The 20,314-nt window shown below is 36.7% G+C and overlaps 2 protein-coding genes and 1 long non-coding RNA gene across 3 annotated transcripts; 1 reads left to right on the top strand and 2 right to left on the bottom strand.

Annotated features, from left to right (window-relative positions):
• Positions 1-2,055: 2,055 nt before the first annotated feature.
• LOC113718551 (dnaJ protein ERDJ3B-like) lies at positions 2,056-7,962 on the bottom strand. Its single transcript, XM_072065708.1, has 10 exons — positions 7,616-7,962; positions 7,382-7,530; positions 7,149-7,275; positions 5,962-6,073; positions 5,518-5,634; positions 5,299-5,385; positions 4,096-4,155; positions 3,921-3,998; positions 2,935-3,006; positions 2,056-2,626 (listed from the first exon to the last, which is right to left on the bottom strand). The coding sequence occupies exons 1-10, from the start codon at positions 7,687-7,689 to the stop codon at positions 2,468-2,470; spliced, it is 1,035 nt and encodes a 344-aa protein (XP_071921809.1). The 5' UTR covers positions 7,690-7,962; the 3' UTR covers positions 2,056-2,467.
• A 1,532-nt stretch (positions 7,963-9,494) lies between these two features.
• LOC113718545 (uncharacterized) lies at positions 9,495-10,327 on the bottom strand. The gene is made up of 2 exons (XR_003454597.2): positions 10,201-10,327; positions 9,495-10,091 (listed from the first exon to the last, which is right to left on the bottom strand). It is a non-coding gene; the product is annotated as an uncharacterized lncRNA (long non-coding RNA).
• Positions 10,328-10,557: 230 nt separating this feature from the next.
• LOC113718535 (transcription factor MYB12-like) lies at positions 10,558-13,166 on the top strand. Its single transcript, XM_027243437.2, has 4 exons — positions 10,558-10,957; positions 11,038-11,231; positions 11,382-11,511; positions 11,967-13,166. The coding sequence occupies exons 2-4, from the start codon at positions 11,099-11,101 to the stop codon at positions 13,021-13,023; spliced, it is 1,320 nt and encodes a 439-aa protein (XP_027099238.1). The 5' UTR covers positions 10,558-10,957; positions 11,038-11,098; the 3' UTR covers positions 13,024-13,166.
• The last annotated feature ends 7,148 nt before the right edge of the window (positions 13,167-20,314 follow it).

Genomic DNA, 20,314 nt, shown 5'->3' with positions numbered 1-20,314 from the left:
GTGCTATTTTTTAATCAAAATTGGAAATTTTAAAATGGTATTAAAATCTTTAGCTCATTGATGCAGGAAGATAATTATTTTAAAGTTTTTCTAAAGAATTTGTATTATGTCACTTTAAGACTAAAGTTTTGTCAATTGTGTATTTGATAGTAGAGTTTGATTAAAACTTAATCAATTTCAAAATTGCAATAACAAAAAAAAGGAAAAAAACTGTATGAACACTTTGCATTAATGCTTTGATCTACTTTGGAAGGCTAAAGTGAAATGATGTTGGTAATGTAAATATTATTTTACACTATTAGACTTTCAAATTTGAATATAAATTTTCTACGCATCCAATGTAAAAGGAAAAATATTAGTAAAATTTTTTTACTTGCAAACATATTTTTTAAATATTTTGAATCATTTTTTTAAATATTAGACGAGGGGAGGTAAGTATAAATTTCAAAACCTAGACAGGGCTCGGGAAAATTGTTAGAAACCTCAAGGCGTGAGAGGAAAGGTTATAGTTGCATCGTTGATGCAAGAAAGTAAAGGGCAAAAAAATCAAATTCTGCATGCTAAACTGGGGCTTTTTCTGTGTTTTTGTTGGGTGTTCATCTGCATGATCGCCACGTCAGTGAGATACGGATGGAACTACAAAGGAAACGTGACGTATCGAGGAAGCTCACAATACCCGCACCCGCTGGCGTTGTACTCTTTCCACGTACGATACGGTGGGGCGTACTCGTAGAGCCGTCTTAATTCACTCTTTGGTACACGCATTTGGAACCGTTCAAATCTATCTATTCCCACGTTCAGCTGTCGCGATGCCTGTCCAACCGGCTCTGACTCTTACTTGTGCATGTTCTGCTGACCCCGCCGCCCGGCTGCGTGAGATCCAGCAACCAGTTTACCAATTTCCAGTCATCAAGAAATCACACAAGTTTTGATGCCTACGTGAGATCCGGCAAGTTGTTTCGTGTAAATTAGCCACCAACGAGAAAGTAAGAAATGATATGGAGTTTAAGCTTCGTACGTCGGTTGATTATATTTGTCTTTTGGTCCATCCGTCCAAACGTATTGATTTCAGTCATAAAGGTCGCCATTTTAGGCGATCCCTAATTACGAACTACACCATTCAACTGTCAACGAACGTCATAACTGCATTCTGCTATTTCTTTCTTTCTTTTTAAAATGTCATAACCACACTTCACTCTCAAGTTTTATTGCTGCTTCTAGTAATTTTACACGATACTTCTGCTTGAAACCTTCCCCCCCGCCCTTTTTTTTTTGTTCCGACAATTTTTGACGCTACTCTCCCCTGCAATTCTTCAACAAAGGCGTTACAAAATTCTTGCTGTTTGACCCATCCGTTTGATTAGCAAAATTTTTTTAAAAAAAATGAATCTAATATTTTATTTAGCTTGAATCATAAATACAATTTTCAATCACTTTTTTTGAATCTCACAATCATCACCTCATACAAAGTGCTTTAGTATTATTTTAAATAATTTTTTCAAATAATTGTGCAAATAATAGAAAGTATGGTTAATTGTAAAAATTACTTTCACAAAAATTAACATTGCACTTTGCAAATTAATTGCCTTAACAAATCAAGATATACAAAGATTTTTTTTTTTATATTATTCAACTTGCATTATAAACAAAACTTCTAATCACTTTTAACCTCATGTACAGCACAAAAAAGTGCTACGATGGTATTCTAAATAATTTTTTCCAAATAATCACTAATCCAAACACACTCATGCATATTACTTGCTATATTAAGATTTAAGATACCCACTTTGTCACGATCTAAACATCTCTTTTCACCAAACATCAAGTGCCAGAAAGCCCGAAGAAATATGATAATATACTACATCTGGAAAATCAGAAAACTACGATGGAAAATGGCTCATCTCGAAGAAGAACCTAATGGATGAACTAGAGTCGCACATGCTGAGTCAGGCTGACTATTCTGACCCAGACCCTGCCCATCGACCAGCAGCAGAACACATCAAGTTCGGAACGACACGACAAATATCAAATTCAAGAAATCTATCAGACAGCTAATTTACAAATTCGAGCTAAATACCACATCTAAATGCCCGTTGATTTAGTAGAGTCAGGACAATGCCTCCAACATTGAATGGGGGCGTTCTCACAGGAAAGCAGACAAGTTCAAGTATTATCGTTGTTAGATGTCCACAATGACCGGGCTAGCAGTAAATACCTCGGAGCGGCCGAAAACAATATGCAAAGAAAGTGGCCTACCGGAGGATACCTCGCATGGATTACAGCAAAAATTTCTTGGAAATATGATATACTAGTGACCCATCAGGGCCAAAGAATGCCAAACGCTAGGATGGCCTACCCCTAAATGCTTTCCTATTTTGGTGCAAAGCCTAAATGCTTTCATGAATATCATCACGCTACGGAGAAGCAAAGCAGGAGCCGCTGAAGATACAAAATTTAATATCTCATCTCAACCAAGAATTGCCTTAATCTGTGTCTTCTGATCTTCCGTTAGTGAAGTTGGGAACAGAACCTCAAATGTGACGTAAAGGTCTCCCTTCTTGTTACTGAAATGCAAGGGCATACCTTCACCCTTAAATTTTCTCACTTCCTTGGGCTTTGTAACTCCCTGAGCAATTAAAAATGTGAACAAAATAAAAATCAATGCAATTTGATTATTTATGAGTGCAATTTGATTATATCATTGACCTTCACGCAAGGTAAGCTACAGATCGATCTTATCTTCTACCAAACTTGCAAGAAATTTTCTACACAAACGGTCAAGATGCACTCATGTATCCTTTATCAACTTTGGCATGTAATATTTTGCACATATTGCATGGAACTATGTCCACTTGATTAAAAAATTTCTATCAAATTGGTGTAAGAAAGATTGATCCTTAGATCAAATCCAAAATGTACACAATATGTACTTACCTTTGTGCCAATGTCCACTAAATGATCATCAAGATGTTTGATGGTTTTCTCAAAACCAACAAGAGCTTGCACCTAAAACAAGTCCCAGAAATAAGCTCCATAAGAACTTTTTGATCTTGAAAGGAGAGAGCTAAACAAGTTAACAAAATGAGTAGCCAGAAACAAATCTACCATGGAATATAACATACAAATGATCATCTTGTTCATTCTTGACATATTTCTCACAAAGATTCGGCTATATAGACAAAGGGAAAGTTATATTCAACTTGAAAAGCCTGTCATAGGTTTCCTATTTAGATGCCAAAAGCAACTAACTGAGGCAAATAGACAGTTGCTCAGAAGTCCAAAAAGTTGGTCCTTCAATGGCCCTCTTCCCTACCTGCCACTTCTTAACCATTTTATGCTTAAGTTGCATTTGTCTCCTACGCACTAAGCAGCTTACATTCTTAACCCTTCTCGGGGCTTAAGATGAATTCATCTCCTGTATTCAGCACAACAGCAGATCTAGGATTTTGGGTTCTTATGAAAATTATGCCAATCTCAACATTTAACTTGGAGCAGAAAATGAAATTTCACAATTGAATCAATCAGTCCGAATGAAATAGACCAAAAGCTCATTTAAAAAATAAAAATCCATCTGTTAATCTAGCTATCAAAAATTTATGTCTACAATATGTGGGACTAATGGAAGGCTATGTCATTAGAGTTCCTACCTGTAACACTTAATAGCTACTTGCCAGTCAAAATGATATCAAGCTGGAAATGATAACAGTAGAAAGAGGCATCCACATTGCTTATGATCAGCAAAACAGAAGTGGAATGCCAATTCCAGCTTTACAACCCAACCAATTAAAAGTGGTGAAATGCATGAAAATCATGCTGAAAATTTGTTAAGATGATTATGTTGGCCAATCTGAAACTTAAGAATCATTTGGACGCAAATTAGCATCAACAAAATGAAAACACAGCAAGGAAGTTTGAAATACCAAGGTTATAGTAACAGTAGTGTGTAGATCATTGCCTTCCCTCCTGAAGAGGTCATGGGATGCGGTACGGATGCGAAACTGCCCAACAATAATAATAAAGGTATTTTGATCAGCTCTTTTTTGTAGTCATGACATCCTAGATATATTCAATCAGAAGCCAAGGATAGAGTCAAACCCTCAGATCTCCAGCTTCCCCATCAATTATGGGCTCACCATCCTCGTAAAACACCACTTCCTGTCAACAGAGCAGTGATAGTTACACAAGTCTTATACCAGAACATCTAATAAGTGGAAAATAGATGTTTGAATAACAGCTTAAAATACCTCAAAGAAAAAATTACTCTATGCATATCTTTACATTCAGTACCAAAGGTAAATTCCATCCAATGAGAAACAGGGTGGATACAAACCAGCTTGAGATTACTCTCAGCACAATATTGACATATTAAAGCAGAAGATATGGAATGCTTTCTGCATTCCGAGACGGAATTTGCTTTTTATCTTGTTCAAAAATATGTTTTCATATTTATTTGGATCCACTTGCCACTACTGCTAACAATGTTGCCATGTTAAATCTCAGTACTAAATGTATATGTGACAGACAAATGGCAATTAATGTCCTCCTCACTCTTGATGCTACTTCCTCATGTACATCTCCTATTTTTGACTGCTGCAATTAGATCCACAACAGCTAACTTTATAAGAAAGAAATGAAAGGGATGGATTTGGAAAATAGAAGCACAAAGCCAATACATCGTGTACTTTGCAGTATATTTGACACTAACAAGGACAAAATGTCAAATTGGATTTTCCAAATTACAACCATACGCCATTTCACAGACAGTTAATGAACTGTAGTTCCAATAAGGGGATCTTACAAAAATGTCTAGCGACAATTGCTTCATATTCATTACATCTGATCACTTAAAGCAGCCTGTTGGGTTGTAATGCAAGGTTCTGCTTTCAGAAGTAAAATTCAGAACTTTGCATCTTTTTCATCCAACCAAAACAAAAGCACACAAATAAGAAAGTTATACCAATCACATCTAGGAATTAATATTTATGAGAAGCCAAAGAAGAGTTAAACGAGATCATGCATGATCTCAATATGTACCAAAGTAAAAAAAAAAAAAAAAAAGATGCTTTATAGCAGTATCTAATTCGCAAAATGACAGTGAAAAGAAAAGTAATACTATTATTACAAACTTAAACACTGTCTTGAAGGAATTAGCAGTTGGCCAGGACTAGGAAACACTAACTCTATGTCAGTAGATGAAAATTTAAAGAGATCGATCATTAACATATACTCAACTGAATCCTCTCAGATATAAAGATTTAGAAAGTTGATAGAAGACTTGAACAAGACACAAAGACATACCTGCCCATCTTGCATCCCTTTCTCAATATCAACAGTCACAAAATAGCCTTCCCTTTCATACTTCACATTAGGGCATTGTTCACAGACCTGAAAGAATATGTCAAAACAAGTTAGGAAATATGACCTAGCCATCAAGCAAGAAGGTAAGGATCAGCCCAAAAAACACTAAGGTCAGAGGGCATACATCACCGAAGTGGTCAAAGAAAACTGAAACTATACCTGCTCAGTCATCTGCTGAAACATCCCTGGACCAATTTGCTTGTGATAAACCTCGTTTCGGCAGTTACAACGTCTCTTACCAGGGGCTGGCTTTATGACATTTTTCTCCCTCCATACCTATGAATTTATTTTAGAGCAAGAAGCAATAAGCAGAAAAAAAAAACACGGAACCAAATCTGAACTAGTGGCACTTGGCCAACTACATCAATTTTCAATTGCTTTTTTTTTTTTTTTTTCAAAGTAACTACCATAGAAATTCCTCATAATTCAGAATGATAAGATGGAAACTACACAATTCAAGAGCAATACCATTTCCAAGTCAGCAACGTCAGACCACACAGATATTCCAACTTAAGATACAAAATAAGGACTGAAAGCGTAAAATTTCAGAAGTCAAAAGCAACACTACACTCAGTCCTCAAAAATTTACAGAAGCAAAATTACCTTCAATGACCCCCCCATGTATAGATCTTCCAAAGTTGCATCCAATTCAACAATCACATCATCACCTTTAACAATCTTCTCTTCTTCTTCCATTGGACCTCCACCAAAGAACCTAGAAGTTTAAGTTTTCAAAATCTTTCAGCAAACTGTGTAACTTTTAAAATGTATTTAGTAGACAACGACACTTCCCAGTTCAGCATCAGTTATCCAGTAGAAGAGAAAAGAGCAATCACGGGGAAAAAGATACCAGAAAATAAATGTATGCAGAGAAATTGCTCATACATATTGCTAACATCTGAACTATTCCTAGCTAAAGATGTTCTCCACAAAGAAAAATACTAAACGAGGATAAGGGAAAAAACCATAAAGTCAAAGACTGAGTACAAAAGAAATACAAACACAAAGACCTCTCTCAACCACTTCTTCAGAGAGGGTCCAGAACTCCAGATTGTATAGTGTAGAACTGAGTACAGAACAGCAGTGAATTGGTGGGAAAAAGAGGAGATCAAGAGAAGTCACCACGACCAAAGTATTTGGGCACAAGTAGTTTTAAACTGCATTAGTTTGCCACGGATTTCAGAGATATGCATGATTACATGGACCTGTTTAGAAATTTATTAAAAATTGTTAAACATCCAAAACTAAAGACATAAAGAACCGGTATGAGATGGAATGCACGGTCCTTATTTAATTTGTCTAACCCAACTGCATGAACAAGTAGCTTCTTAAAGCTCAATCATCAGATTTTGCTTAATTTCATTTACTTCATGTTTTGATCTATCCCGCATGAACCGACTCAGTCTAACTTCAAGCCAATAATGTTCGACTGCACCTTAGCTTATACTGGCAAAGAATAATCACAACTCAGCAGAACAAATACGATGAAAAATGTTTGCACATTTCACAATATACTACTTCTGGAACACCAAAAATCTATAACAAGAAGGGTAATTAAAACCATGTTTCGACACGTTTCCACAACTCACGAGATTTTTTAACCCACTGAATACGAAATATTCAAACAATATCAATGTGCCCCATCTTATGATACCGACTCTATATTTTGTTTACGATAAATAACTATGGAGCATGACCTCCCGAATTAAAGAAATACGGGGCAAAGGCAAGACTAAACAATAATTCACAGAGAAAAGAAAATAAAATAAGAGTAAAAGGAATCCACTTACTGGCTAAATATGTCTTGAATGTTCATCCCGCCACCTCTGCCACCACTGGCAGCGTGCTGTTTGAGACCCTCCTCCCCATACCTATCATAAATGCTCCTCTTTTCGCTATCAGAAAGCACTTCGTAAGCTGAAGAATCAATCGTGGATCAGTAAAATATTTCCGAGAGAGATAGAGAGAGGGGGGGAAAAAAAAAAGAGCAGCTGCATAAAGAATGCAACAAATTTTCACCTACCATTATTGATTTCAGCAAATTTCTTGTTAGCCTCCTCGTTGCCTTGGTTCTTATCGGGATGATACTTCAACGCAAGTTTCCTGTAGGCCCGTTTCATCTGCTCGTCCGAAGCACCTCTCGGCACTTGCAGAATATCATAATAGCTCTTCCTGAAATCGCTCAATCAAAACGAAAAACAAATGAAAACCAAACAAATCTTGAATTTGAACAAGAATGAGGTAGCATGAAACGTACGCTGCAATGGCGATTAGAGAACAGGATAAAAAGCATAGCAGGAATAGCAACTTGGATGTTCTTCGGTGCACCATAGTTTCTCTGGCACAGATATATTCAAATTCGAGAAAGAGAGATTAAAGACAATCTATCTGATTGTCTCTCCCCTCGAAATCTAGGGTTTTGGAAGTGTGATCTAAAAACTTAGATGGAGAACGAATAATCTTCGATAATTTGCACCGGAGCTAAATAAAAATTCGCTTTAAATTTGTTCGTAAATGTCTCTTCTACAAAACCACTGAAGCCTGCGACTGAATCACGGGGGAAAAAAGGCCGAAAAGAGACTCTCTCGCTATTTCGCACGCAATGAAACGTGTTCTCTGGGGGAACTGACCAATTAAAGAGCTCTCCCACTTGTTCTGTCCAATAATCTGTAGCCACGTATTCAAGGCCCCTCTTTCTCCCCGCAAAGAACTTTTCTTAATAAACTTGAATGTTCAAGTTTGACCCCACTTCGGGTTTCAACGACTTTTTGAAGTCCTACATTCGGAGTTTCAATTTCAAGGAGGAAAAAGATGGGGAAGCGAACACACATACGCTCTTCCTCTTCTTTTTTTTCACTTTTTTTTTTTAATTTATAATGTGAGATGAAAAGTAGTTGAATTATATATGTTATTCCCACAAAATTATGAGTTTGTTCATTCATATATACAGCAAGTACTTTCAAAAGTTGTAATCCTTAATAAACGTATTCTCTCCATTTCTCCTCATACTTGGAGAAAATTTCAAAAGAATCTTGTTCTCCTTTCCTTTTTTTTTTTTTTTCTTATTTCAAAATCATTCCATTGTAGCTAAAGTTGGACAGAAAAAAGTACATTATTTCTTCCTCTCATTAAAAAAGAAAGGATTAATCTTTCCTATACTGTCGGTGTATAAACTATCAGCGTTGTATGAATGACAAAAATTTGAATTTGAAATTCAACTTTTGTACACATGTCATGAATCAAATGGTGATAGTGTATACATCGTTAGTGTATATAAAATTTATCCAAAAAGAAAATTACCATTTTATTCTCCCAAACCTTTAAATTTGTAAGCTTTAAAGGCCTTCCGTTTGTGCGGAGTCCAGTCGTTTCAATACATGTGCACTCATTTTGTTCGTTTGGGATTCATCTTCATTTTGGGCTTCAACCCCGTAAATGAGCCCAGTAGAAACAATATAATGTAGTCATTGATGGTTTGGATCCTTGTTTCCGCCTTAGTTCGTACAAGCCCAAAACTCACCTTCATTTAGTATGACCGCCAACCCACAGAGACGTTCTCAAGTTCTATGGAGAATGTAGATGCAATAACGAGTAAACAAACCAATGAGCCTCCTACGACACTTGTGGGGCCGTTACTTGCATACAAACCCCTGCAGCTGGTCGTGAAATGACATATAATCCCAATAAAATCTTGAACCCAACAATTTCACCATCTTCCATCCTCAGCACAAGAAGTTGGATGAATTTTTCCTACACGACATGGTACTCCAACTGCCTAGCCTTCGTAAAAAATTTGGTAATAAAAGAAAATTTAGCAAAATTAATTTTCTAACCAATACTTATATATTTTCTATAATAGCTATGTTTCATGAATTATCAGACGACAAATTCGATGGAAGAGGATTTGTTGGTGAATTATTTCTTTGACTTCCACATCCAAAGTCTCGGGCTCTAAGGTTGAAGGATCCTACCATGTTCTCATAGATTTGATCCCTTATTGTCAAGAGTGAATCTCTCAGTTGTGCACCTATGGCGTGAAAGACCTCTTCAAGTAACCCTATACTTAAAACTCCCTGGTATATATTTTCAAGAAGGCATTAAATATGATCATAACATGCCTCTATACAATCACAATGTGCATGAAAAAGATTCAAATTACTTTAATGTGCATCAACCATCATTACAGGAGAAGTCCACTTTGAAATCACATGATGCGATTACGGAAGCGTAGAAGACGAGGGGTTATGCGAGTACCCTTCGTACGAGAATCGTTGGTTGGACGAACAAAACCTAAAAATACAAGATTGTATTATACAATCTGCCACATTGACATTATGAATTAATAATTGAGAATTCGTTTCTTCTTGCGATGCTTCGAGACAAAAAGCGTAGTTAATTCTTTCAGTATCAATTTTGCCTTGTATCCCAAACTCGAACATCCATCCACCGCTTTCGTCTACAGCTATTGCTGCTATCTTTCTGGTACTCACCAGTCACCAGATAATCCCAAGCTTCCTCTCCTTTCCCTTTCGTCCGCCACCATCGAACACCAGTTGCATCGGAGGAGCAAGTGGCAGCGTCTATAAAGAGAGATTTCCAGCCTTCTGGATCCTATTTTCTGGTTTAATAGACTGAAGAAATTTCTCCTGTGGAAGTAGTCGTCAGTTGAATCTTCATCGGACCGCGTGGCCACCATCTTCTCCTTCTTGTCATCTTCCCTTTTTCTTGCAAAACTTAAAAAATATATATTTTTTTTAAAGCTAGTACATAAGTTTTGAAGAAATATCAAGAAATCTTTGAAACAAAAAAGTACGTAAGGAACAAGAGGAGACAACTTCTCACTACTTAATTCGCAGTGTCAACGTGATCGATCACAGACCTCTCCGTCTGTGGTTGAGGTCGTGCACCGGATCCATCCAAATTTTTCCTCCCCCACCAACAATAACAGGTTGACAAAGACTAGTTTGTCCTAATGCCAACAGCAAAAGGTTAGGCAGCCCATTTGCAAATAATAATAATAATAATGAAATAAACGCACATTCCTAATTCCTCTCCTTATTCCTCCTCAAGGAGGGAGGACCGCAGAGGTACGTAATTAAATCGAGGAGAGAAGCGAAGCGGCAGAGGCAGATGGAGGTAATAATGGCAGAGATGGGACTTGATTAGCTGATCTAAATTCTAAGGAGGACCGAAGGGAAGGGGACATACCACAGAGAGAGAGAGAGGGAGCGTGGTGGTACGAGGGATAATCAACGTGGGAGATGGAAGCCCCGTCACGAGGCTGCCGACGGTGGATGAGCCACGACAGGTGTCTTTCTATGTGGCCCTCGTGGCATCATCTTTCACCACACCAACTTGTATGTACATCACCGGTTGTCCCGCCTCACTGTTTTTGAGTCCTTACGCGCGGGCGCGGTATAAAACCCCACCTGCGCCTTTTAACCTTTACTCCAGCCCCCCTGCGCCAACGCACACTGGGTCTGGTCCAAACTCTATACATTGATAAGTCCTGCACCTCAACTTTTGAGACTTTGAGAGTGTGCAATAAAAACATGCATAAAAAGTCTTTGAAAGTCAACCGGCTATGCTAGGCTACAAGGTTTGTTGTTAGGCTCTTCCACCTCCTCCTTTAAAACGCAGGGCCCGTTTGAAAAGTCATTTTTCTTCAAAAAATTTCAGAAACTGGCAATTAGAACGGCAGCTCAGCATCTCTCTAATCTGATCTGAAACCTGAAGAATAATGGGAAGAGCCCCTTGCTGTGAGAAAGTGGGCATAAAGAGAGGGAGGTGGACGGCTGAAGAAGATGAAATCTTGACCAAGTACATTCAAGCCAGCGGAGAAGGTTCCTGGAGGTCACTACCAAAGAATGCAGGTACCCCAAGTTATAGTTATTTGAGCTCTCAATTATTATTATTATCATATCACCGACAAGGCCTGCCTGCCTTTGAGTATGGTATTAATACCTTTTTTTTTTTTTTTTTAAATAATGAGTCTCTTATCCGGCTACGTGTCCATTTTGAAGGACTGCTTAGATGTGGGAAGAGTTGCAGATTGAGATGGATCAACTACTTGAGGTCTGACTTGAAGCGAGGCAATATAACTGCAGAAGAGGAAGAACTGATAATTAATCTGCATGCATCTCTCGGTAACAGGTGACCCAGCATTCCTCACAACATGCACTACTATCTTTCTTCCTTTTTTCTTTTTCCCTTTTGCCCACTAATTTTTGTCCAACAACAAATGCAAATCAGATGTCTCCCTGTCCTAGCACTTATTTGGGGGAAAATGATGAAAAGGGTCCCCATCCAACCACTATTCTATTTTTATACTCATTTTCTTGATTATTTTCTGTGGCCAAAGTCCAATACATTCAAATAGAAACACAGATCTTGTGAGTTGAACAAGGCCGAGTAGCAACTAGCAAGTACTTTAAATATATCTTTCATTTACACTACTGCTTGCACGTGACCATCTTGAATCGTTCATTCTGAAAAACACCGCTTACCTTGGGAGTTGTGCGTATAAATTTTATTACCACTGATTTATGATTAATAATGATGAGGTGATTGTTAATGATGTCCTCTTTTTTATTTTTTTTGGTTCAAAGGTGGTCTTTGATTGCGGGACACATGCCAGGTAGAACAGACAATGAGATTAAGAACTACTGGAACTCTCATTTGAGCAGACAACTCCACAAATTCAAGAAGCCAGATAGCGAAAGTAGTGTACCACCAGGTCCGCTGCAACCAGCGGCAGAGGTGATGGATTTAGTAGTTGAGCATGGAGGCGGTGAAGTATCAAAGAAGCGAAAAGGCAGTCGATCCAACATGAGGAAGAACAGAAGCAGCACTAATCCATCGCAACCAAAAGAATTAGCGGGACCTGCTGCTGCAACGGTTCAAATGCCCCGTACTCCAACTCTTGAGGAAGAGACTCTGTCTAGTGCAGTCTCTTTGGAAGAGGGAGGTACGAGTAAATTCGTGGTTTCTAGTAGTCTTATGACGGACGCATGCGCTAAACGAGAAAGAAGACAAAATTTGGCAAGCACTGGTACTACTAGCGACGAATGCACCCCTGAAGTGGGAGAAACCAAGAGCAGCGTGATGTTGCAGCCTGAAGGTGGATTGATGACAAGCGGTAGTGATGGAGCTGTGGGGCTGGACAGCGGGACGTTTTGTCTTGATGAGATGATGAATATTGGGGATCCTGATGGGATTTTGACGTTTCACGGAAATACGACGAGTACAAAAGAAACGTGTAGTGAAACGGCAGCCACTAACGTGGAGCGACAATGCGATAATATGGACCCGGGCTACTACACTACAACTACAAGAGCATCAAATATTGTCGATGATCAGGAGGAAACTGATAAGTTGGGAAAAATGGACGTTTCAAACGGAAGGAATCAGATCGGCTGCACTTCTCCAGCAGCTCATGAAGATCATCACGACGGAAAGCTTGATGACTGGGATGATTGGCAATGGGATGAACCTGTAGTCCAAAACAATCTCACCACATTACCAGGGGAGGAAGCAGACTTGCTGTCGTGGCTCTGGGATTCTGACAACAACAACAACTACCTGAATTCAAGTGGGAATTTTGACGATGGAGCTGGAATGGACGATGAAAAGCACAATGCTATGGTTGCCTGGCTTCTCTCTTGAGTTTTCATCTCTTTATTTTATTTTATTCTTGTTCGTTTTGTGCTTTTTTAGGCTGAAAAATAAGGAGGAGGAAAACATATAATGTAGACCGTTTCCCGTGCATTAATTTTACCATATAAATGTCTTGGAAAGCGTACGTGGCAGATGAAGTTGGATACAGTAGTAATGAATTCACCACCGCTCTAGATATAACAAATGAAGTTGGATACATTGACGTTCAAATTTCGCACGTTAATTCTAACTGTGATGAAGCTTGCGCATATGGGAAAGTACACAGATAAAGAATTGACAAAAGAGGAGAAATATGGAGCATTTGTAGTAATTACCGTACCAATGTATCTGAACAAACAAACTCCTGCAGTAGTTTTTGATATTCATTTCTAATAACACAAGCCTTCCCAAATTTTGAAGACCAAGAGTGGTGTTAACGTTCGTTGTCTTTTGCTTGAAATTTTTTTTTTTTTTGGAAATGTTAAGGGTCTTTATCCTTGACTGGTTGACTTGGAAAGTGAACACAATATAAAAGGCTACATTGTTTCATCAAAACTAGGGGTGTTTCGCGAATCGAGCCGCTCGCGATCATCAAAACTAGGGTGTTTCGCGAATCGAGCCGCTCGCGAGCCGATCGCGAGCGGCTCGAATACGAGCTCGACTCGAGCTCGAGCTAATTAAGTAAATCTCGAGCTCGAGCTCGAGCTCAAAAACATTAAACTCGTTGGCTCGCGAGCTCAATTATATATATATATTTTTTTTATTTTTTATTTTAATAGTAAAATTATATATATATCCCTAATATTTTATTATTTGTTAAAAAATTATTGTTTTATTCATTTTTTTTTATTTTTTAAAAATAAAATAATAATTATTTTATTTTATTTTTTAAGCTCGAATTTGACTCGAGCTTGATATTTTGAGCTCGTCGAGCTCGAGCTCGAGTTCAAGCTTCACAAAATTAACTCGAGCTCGGCTCGATTAGCCAAAGCTCGGCTCGTTTGCACCCCTAATCAAAACAAGAAAGAAAAGCTCTTTTGTTATTTTTTGAAGTTGAAAGTAATTAAAGCGATGGGCATACTTTGAGGGGGGGGGGGGGGAAAAAGAGGAAAGAAAAGAAATGAAGAAAGGTGCTTCTTCTCGCATTTTATTTTGAAACTATAGAGATTTTAATAGCCAACTGACGACTGATATAAATGATTCATGGAGTCGCTCTTTAGACTGAAGTCACTGGACCACCCCTCCCACCGTGACACCTAATGGATGAAACTTGAAAGTTAGAGGAAGCTTTCTACAAATATTCCAAGCCTATTAATGTTGTACGGGTACAGGCAACAAATTCAAAAGATACATATCCATGTCATTGTACGCGATAAAATTTCAAGTCATCGATTCTTCTCTTCAAACGCTAATCCAAGGGCTTCGCAGCTTGCTTCTGGATCGACTACCGATTCCTTCAAATCTTGATATATAAGATTTGAAGAACTTTGAAGATATATGAAGACTCAAGCCTTAATATATGGACGACTTGAGGAACTTGATGGTGGAGGCCTTCGTAGCTTGGAGTTTCAAAACTTGAGTGCGTGAGACGTCTCTTCTTGTCCCTCGACTTGGTGGAGAGACCCTGTTTATAACTATGGAATGAGGTAAAGGTTTAAAACATGTATACCACTCTACTTGTTTGACAAAACATGCAGCCATATTATGACTGTGCTAACTTAAATATTATCTCTTCATTTTGTATTTACTAATAAAGAGATAATACCAATAAGTAATTCCTTGATTGGCCAGACTTGTAGGTACATATGACATGGCGCCATTTGATTGGGTGAGCTATTGCAGTATATAAGACATCTATATGGATTAAATAACTCTAGATATTATTTCTTTAATAAAGAAATAATTATTTAGATATTTATCCATAATTTTACTAAATTATATAGACATGTGACGTGGCGTAATTTAATTGACAGAAATATCCTGACGATTTTAATTGGTCGCAACACCTCATCTTGACATGTGGAGAGACATAATTGGCTGATGAATAGTCAAACTTCAAAGTGTGCATGACATATGGCAATATCCGATTGGATAAAAATAAGCCACAGAAATAATTTATAGACCAATGGTAATTTTTTAGAATTTAATTAAAATTCCATTGTCTACAGTCATATCCAAAAACTAAAAATAAAAAAAATTGTCTTATAGAAATTCTTCTAAAAATTATCCAAAAACTTGATGGGTTTCAAAGCTTCGGATGTTTGAAGTACTTTAAGTATCAATTGTCATATATCCTTCCAAGTACTTAAAAAGATAAGAATTATGTCTAACTATTTAATTACGTAATAAAACTTGTCTAGCTCAGGAAACTACCGACTCAATAATTCAGAGACAAAAATCCTATCAAAATGGTTTCGGAATTCAGATGCAATCCAATAATGCGGAATGATACTTGACTAATTATAATTGGTAAATTATGCATTATCAATCTTCTTCTTTTTTTAATAATGACAACATTTGTATAATCTAATCTAAAGAAACGGGCAGCAGGCGAAATTTTTGTGTCGAAGAAAATCATAATTAAGTGACGAGGTGGAAGGCAAGAATTGAACTCGTAACCTTCTACCCTGCCAAAACAACAATAGTCCAAGAGGCTGTTGGCAAATAGAGAGAAAGACATAAATTATGCATTATCAATCGCACTCGGTAAAATTAGCTGATAAGCAAGATAGCTGTTGCCCTGGATGAGGGCTACGTAGGTACAGTACAATCGTAAGGTAAGCGCCGATCTATGCGTCCAATCACCTTGCAACCGTCCCTGACAAATTTTCTCTTCATCAACAGCGCGTAACTTCTTTTGTTCACCGTGTAACTTTTTTTCCACACGTTGTATTTTCACAACAGATAGTGGTGGGCCCCACACTTAGCGCGGAAATCGAGTTACCACTTGTTATCTGAGCCGCACATTTTTTCATGGTCCAATCTGGACCATGAACCGTGCAGGGACGGTCATACTGATGACCGTCCCTGCCCCAAATCCAAGACGGAGCTGCAAATTGCCTGAACAAGAGGTAAATAGTTGTAGTAGTACATCAATGTCGGTATCTAGTACAAGACGAATCACTAAGGTGCTTGAGGTAGATTAATTTGGATCAAGTTCTAATTCGTGTCAGTCTATGGGTTATGGTCAGTAAAAGTTTTAAGGTGTTTGTCAAGAAAAACCTACCTTTCCTTAGTGCAAGAGTACAAGCTGTGCACGCTAGTAGAAGGATACATATCCTTAGTGCTGCTATAGTAGAAGAGTATTCAGGTATCAATTATTCGATCCCAAAGGAGATTAATTTATCAAAACTCTTCAAATTACTCAATTATTTAGACTACACTATTAAGCAAGAGACCTTTTTTTCATAATTTTTTCCCATCAAGGGAGGGAGTAGACAAATTTGAATAAGCAAGAGATTGATAAACTACCAAAAGACAAATAAGGAAAAGAGCAAAAATTCACAAAAATCAAGAATTAAAAAGTTTTAACCACAATTTTATATTGGTCAATTGATTGATTTTTCATGCAAAGCTATGTTAAATCTCTTGATATTATAAAACTCGCTTTTGCTAGTGATTTACATATATCAGCAATCAAATTTTAGTCTACTTTCGTAACCTAAATCCAATCAAAATTTCAGTAAGGTCGAGAGATTATCGGTTACCCACTAAAAGCTTCTCTAATTTCGTGAGTTATTATACTTTATGATTAAGCATTAATTAATAACTTTTTATTAATTAAATAACACCAAAGATGCTTTACAATTATGTGCACTTAAATTGCAAATATTAAAACTAATGGCATAAAGTAGCAACTTACAAGAATCACCAACCAATCAAGGAAAATTATGGACTATGGATCAATAGATTCGATCTAACCTTCGAAAAGAGATTTAGCAACTCATAATTATAATAAATAAGATAATAATTAAATTAGAAAGTATAAACTTCATTAATATTAAAGTAAACAAGAATACGACTAGAAGATCTTAGCCAATTTGGTGAGATTCCCCTATTTGCTTCTTGTAAAACTTGAAGTACAACTTGAAAACAGTAAAAAGTAAAATGAGGGTGTGTTTAATAAAACTAAAGTCTAAAAATTTGAAATTTGAATCTATTAAGTTATTGAATTGTTAACTATTAAATTAAATATTGAATTAAATACATTTGAGTGCATATCACATTCAGTGATAAGTGAATAACTTATCACTTAATTTTGGGAGCAAGTTTTGTCTTGAAAATTCAATGTCACTTTATTAATTCAGATATTTAATTTTTTATTATCAAACGATTTGAATATGTTAAGATCTGAATTTGAAGTGTTGAATTGAGTTATCAAATACGATCTTAGTTTATACTAAAACTACTCTAAAATTACTTCTATTTATGACTTAGCCCTTGAAACATTTTCATAATGGTCCATTTTATACATGAAAAAAAAAATTGGAGGTTGAGTGGAAATAGGTAGTCTTGTAAGCAAAAGAATTAGATTGTTTAGCCCCCAAATTTAGATGTAAATATCCTGATGAAGAAGGTCGGATTAGCTCTAGGACAAAAAAGAAAAATTGTAGAAATTTGAATAAGATTTCCAATGGCTTATGAATCAGCTTATTTGAACATCTAGGTGTGGAATTATGCCTGAAATAAAGTTTTCAAAATCATAGTTACAAAAAAATCATTTATGTGATTTAAACTTTTGGATAGGAAATTGGTGGAAGCCCTTGATTTTAGTTTCAAAACTCATTAAGAATCACCTCAATTTGACATTTGTAACTCGAGTTATGGCTAAAACATTGAAATGTGGTAAACCTCAAGGGAAAATCGCCAATTTAGTCCTCAAACTATTTTACTAAAGCCGATTTGGTCCCTGAAAGTTTTATCGCACCAATTAAGTCCCTTAACTAAAATGCTTGTGCCAATTGAGGACTTATACGGCGTCGCCACCCAAAACTCATGTATCTGCACAGAAAACAACGGCCAGGCAAGGGCCTTTTTGGAAGTTCGCATCCTAATTTATACGGGAAGCAAGACAGAGCCTATTTTGCATCCGAATTGGGGAAACCTATGAAATTAAGGGTTTTCCAAGACAGAAACCCATTTTGCATGCAAATAGCGGAAGAAATTGGGGGTTTGAAACCGATTCAAAATTCCACACCGTAGGGAGATAAGATGACGAAAACAGAGCGGAATTCCCAAATTGGTTCGCGGGCAACAGAGCAGCGCAAGGAAAAGCTGGAGGATGAATATTCCGACGGGATGGCAGCGAGGATTTCCGGTAAGTCTTGGCCTGCATGTGCGATGGTAAGTCTTGGTCTGAGACAGGACTTAGTACATTTGCATGGTAATAAAGAAGATGCTGGAAGGAACTTCTATCACAGTTCTGTTCATGGTGTAGGATATGTTCTCCCAGATTTTGATAAGCTCCGCTTACAACAGTTTTTTTTTTTAAGGTGTATAGACAATTCTGTGGGGTCAAAGGTGAATGTGAAAACCCAAACTAATTCATGATCATTAAAATAAACATGCATAGTTCTGAGCTACTTAAAAGGTTTCACTCGGAATGATGAATAGGTACTTGAATGTTGTGCTTGAAGAAAAGTTGAAGTTATATCATTATCGAAGAAAGAAAAGTTGAAGACATATTATCATTGAAAATTTTAAGAAAAGTTGAAGATACATCATCATTGAAGAAAAAAATATCGTGGCAAAGTCTATTAGCATTTCAAATTGCTTTTTGGCTTACTAACAGGGCAAAGTGCATTTGCATGTGTTACTTCTTCTTGCACTGTTGTTAACAGTATTCTCATTTTCATTTTATGAATCTGAGAATCAAAACATCGGAATAGTAGGTTTCTTATGTTCTAGCATACTGGGCACATGCTGCTAAATAAGAAGTCTTTCATTTTAAGCAGTTTGAAAGGTTAAAAAAATCCCCCTCCCCAGCTTTCTTACTGATTTATTAGTGTTGAATCTGTTTCTTATATACTTTGATGTTTTGGACCAGAAGCTTAGATAGAGAGAGATGCAAGTTGCAAACTCAGAAAGGATTGGATATTTTCACTGGAAAAATGCATCAAAATGGTAGAACGTAGATGAACTATTTATTACCACTGATGCTAGCAGCTATATTCTGTCTTGGAAAACTCCTAATTTCACAGGTTTCCCCCAATTCGGATGTAAAATAGGCTCTGTCTTGTTTCCCGTAGAAATTAGGATGCGAACTTCCAAAAAGGCCCCTGCCTGGCCGTTGTTTTCTGTACAGATACATGAGTTTTGGGTGGCGACGCCGTATAAGTCCTCAATTGGCACAAGCATTTTAGTTAAGGGATTTAATTGGTGCGATAAAACTTTTAAGGACCAAATCGGCTTTAGTAAAATAGTTTGAGGACTAAATTGGCGAATTTCCCTAAACCTCAATCAGATCTCTTTTGGAAATTAACTTCCTTAACTTGTTACTCGACCTCATTAATTTTGTATTTTAACTTCAAACCATATTTAAAACACAAAAACTCTAATAAAACCCTAAAATGAATTATTTTAACACATAAATACATAACAAATGGATTCAAACACACATACAAGTAATGTAAAATACGACGCTTATTACGATTAATTTACATGAAATAGTTTAAAATTTTAACCTTGAAATGTAAAGGGTTCGACGTGGATGACAATGTTAGAATCTTATTATGAGTTTATCACCCCATTTTGATGTACGTCTTACCCATAAGACACGTAATAGAAAAAATTTTATCGTATACAAGTGAGTCAAGGCACATAAGAAGCGAACATAATTTCAAATTTGTATTTTCAATTTTAAGGTCAAATGTAGTAAACTATCACGTGTCCTAGTGACACAAGCTAAGCATACAAAATTCAAAGAATGAACACAGTATTCACCATAAAACTCTTACAATGCCAATTACACCTTAGTTGCATGCATTTTTTGCATAGTTAAATAAAAACTTTCGCAGACAAAATAATATTATTATTGGACTCGTCCTTTAGGTGGAAATAATAGAATAACCCATCCAGTAATAAAATTATTATGCCAATTTTGGTCAATAATTCTGTTGGATGGTTTGAATTTATCAAAAGGTCTTTAGTTATTGCGTATTTGGTCAGGAGGAAATTTGAAAAAAACGGATGGACTTTGAAGAGAAATAATTGGTCAGACATTAATTTTGATAACCTACTATCATTCAAGTGGAGACTGGCCTGCTTGGATTCCTTTGTTTTTTTTTAAAAAAATGAGTAT

This window comes from Coffea arabica, chromosome 1e (genome assembly GCF_036785885.1).
Source record: "Coffea arabica cultivar ET-39 chromosome 1e, Coffea Arabica ET-39 HiFi, whole genome shotgun sequence".
NCBI lineage: Eukaryota > Viridiplantae > Streptophyta > Magnoliopsida > Gentianales > Rubiaceae > Coffea > Coffea arabica.
The sequence above is the reverse complement of the archived record's forward strand: the minus strand, read 5'-3'. Positions and strand labels throughout refer to the sequence as shown.

What these genes read in the sequence shown, in the direction of transcription:
- LOC113718551 (XM_072065708.1), bottom strand. Translation starts at nt 7,689, where the DNA reads ATGGTGCACCGAAGAACATCCAAGTTGCTATTCCTGCTATGCTTTTTA. An exon ending in TTCAGCAGATGACTGAGCAG is followed by an intron (nt 5,386 to 5,517) that starts GTATAGTTTCAG and finishes ATATTCTTTCAG; the next exon opens with GTCTGTGAACAATGCCCTAA. An exon ending in CTACTGTTACTATAACCTTG is followed by an intron (nt 3,007 to 3,920) that starts GTATTTCAAACT and finishes GACTTGTTTTAG; the next exon opens with GTGCAAGCTCTTGTTGGTTT.
- LOC113718535 (XM_027243437.2), top strand. Translation starts at nt 11,099, where the DNA reads ATGGGAAGAGCCCCTTGCTGTGAGAAAGTGGGCATAAAGAGAGGGAGG. An exon ending in GTCACTACCAAAGAATGCAG is followed by an intron (nt 11,232 to 11,381) that starts GTACCCCAAGTT and finishes TCCATTTTGAAG; the next exon opens with GACTGCTTAGATGTGGGAAG. An exon ending in CATGCATCTCTCGGTAACAG is followed by an intron (nt 11,512 to 11,966) that starts GTGACCCAGCAT and finishes TTTGGTTCAAAG; the next exon opens with GTGGTCTTTGATTGCGGGAC.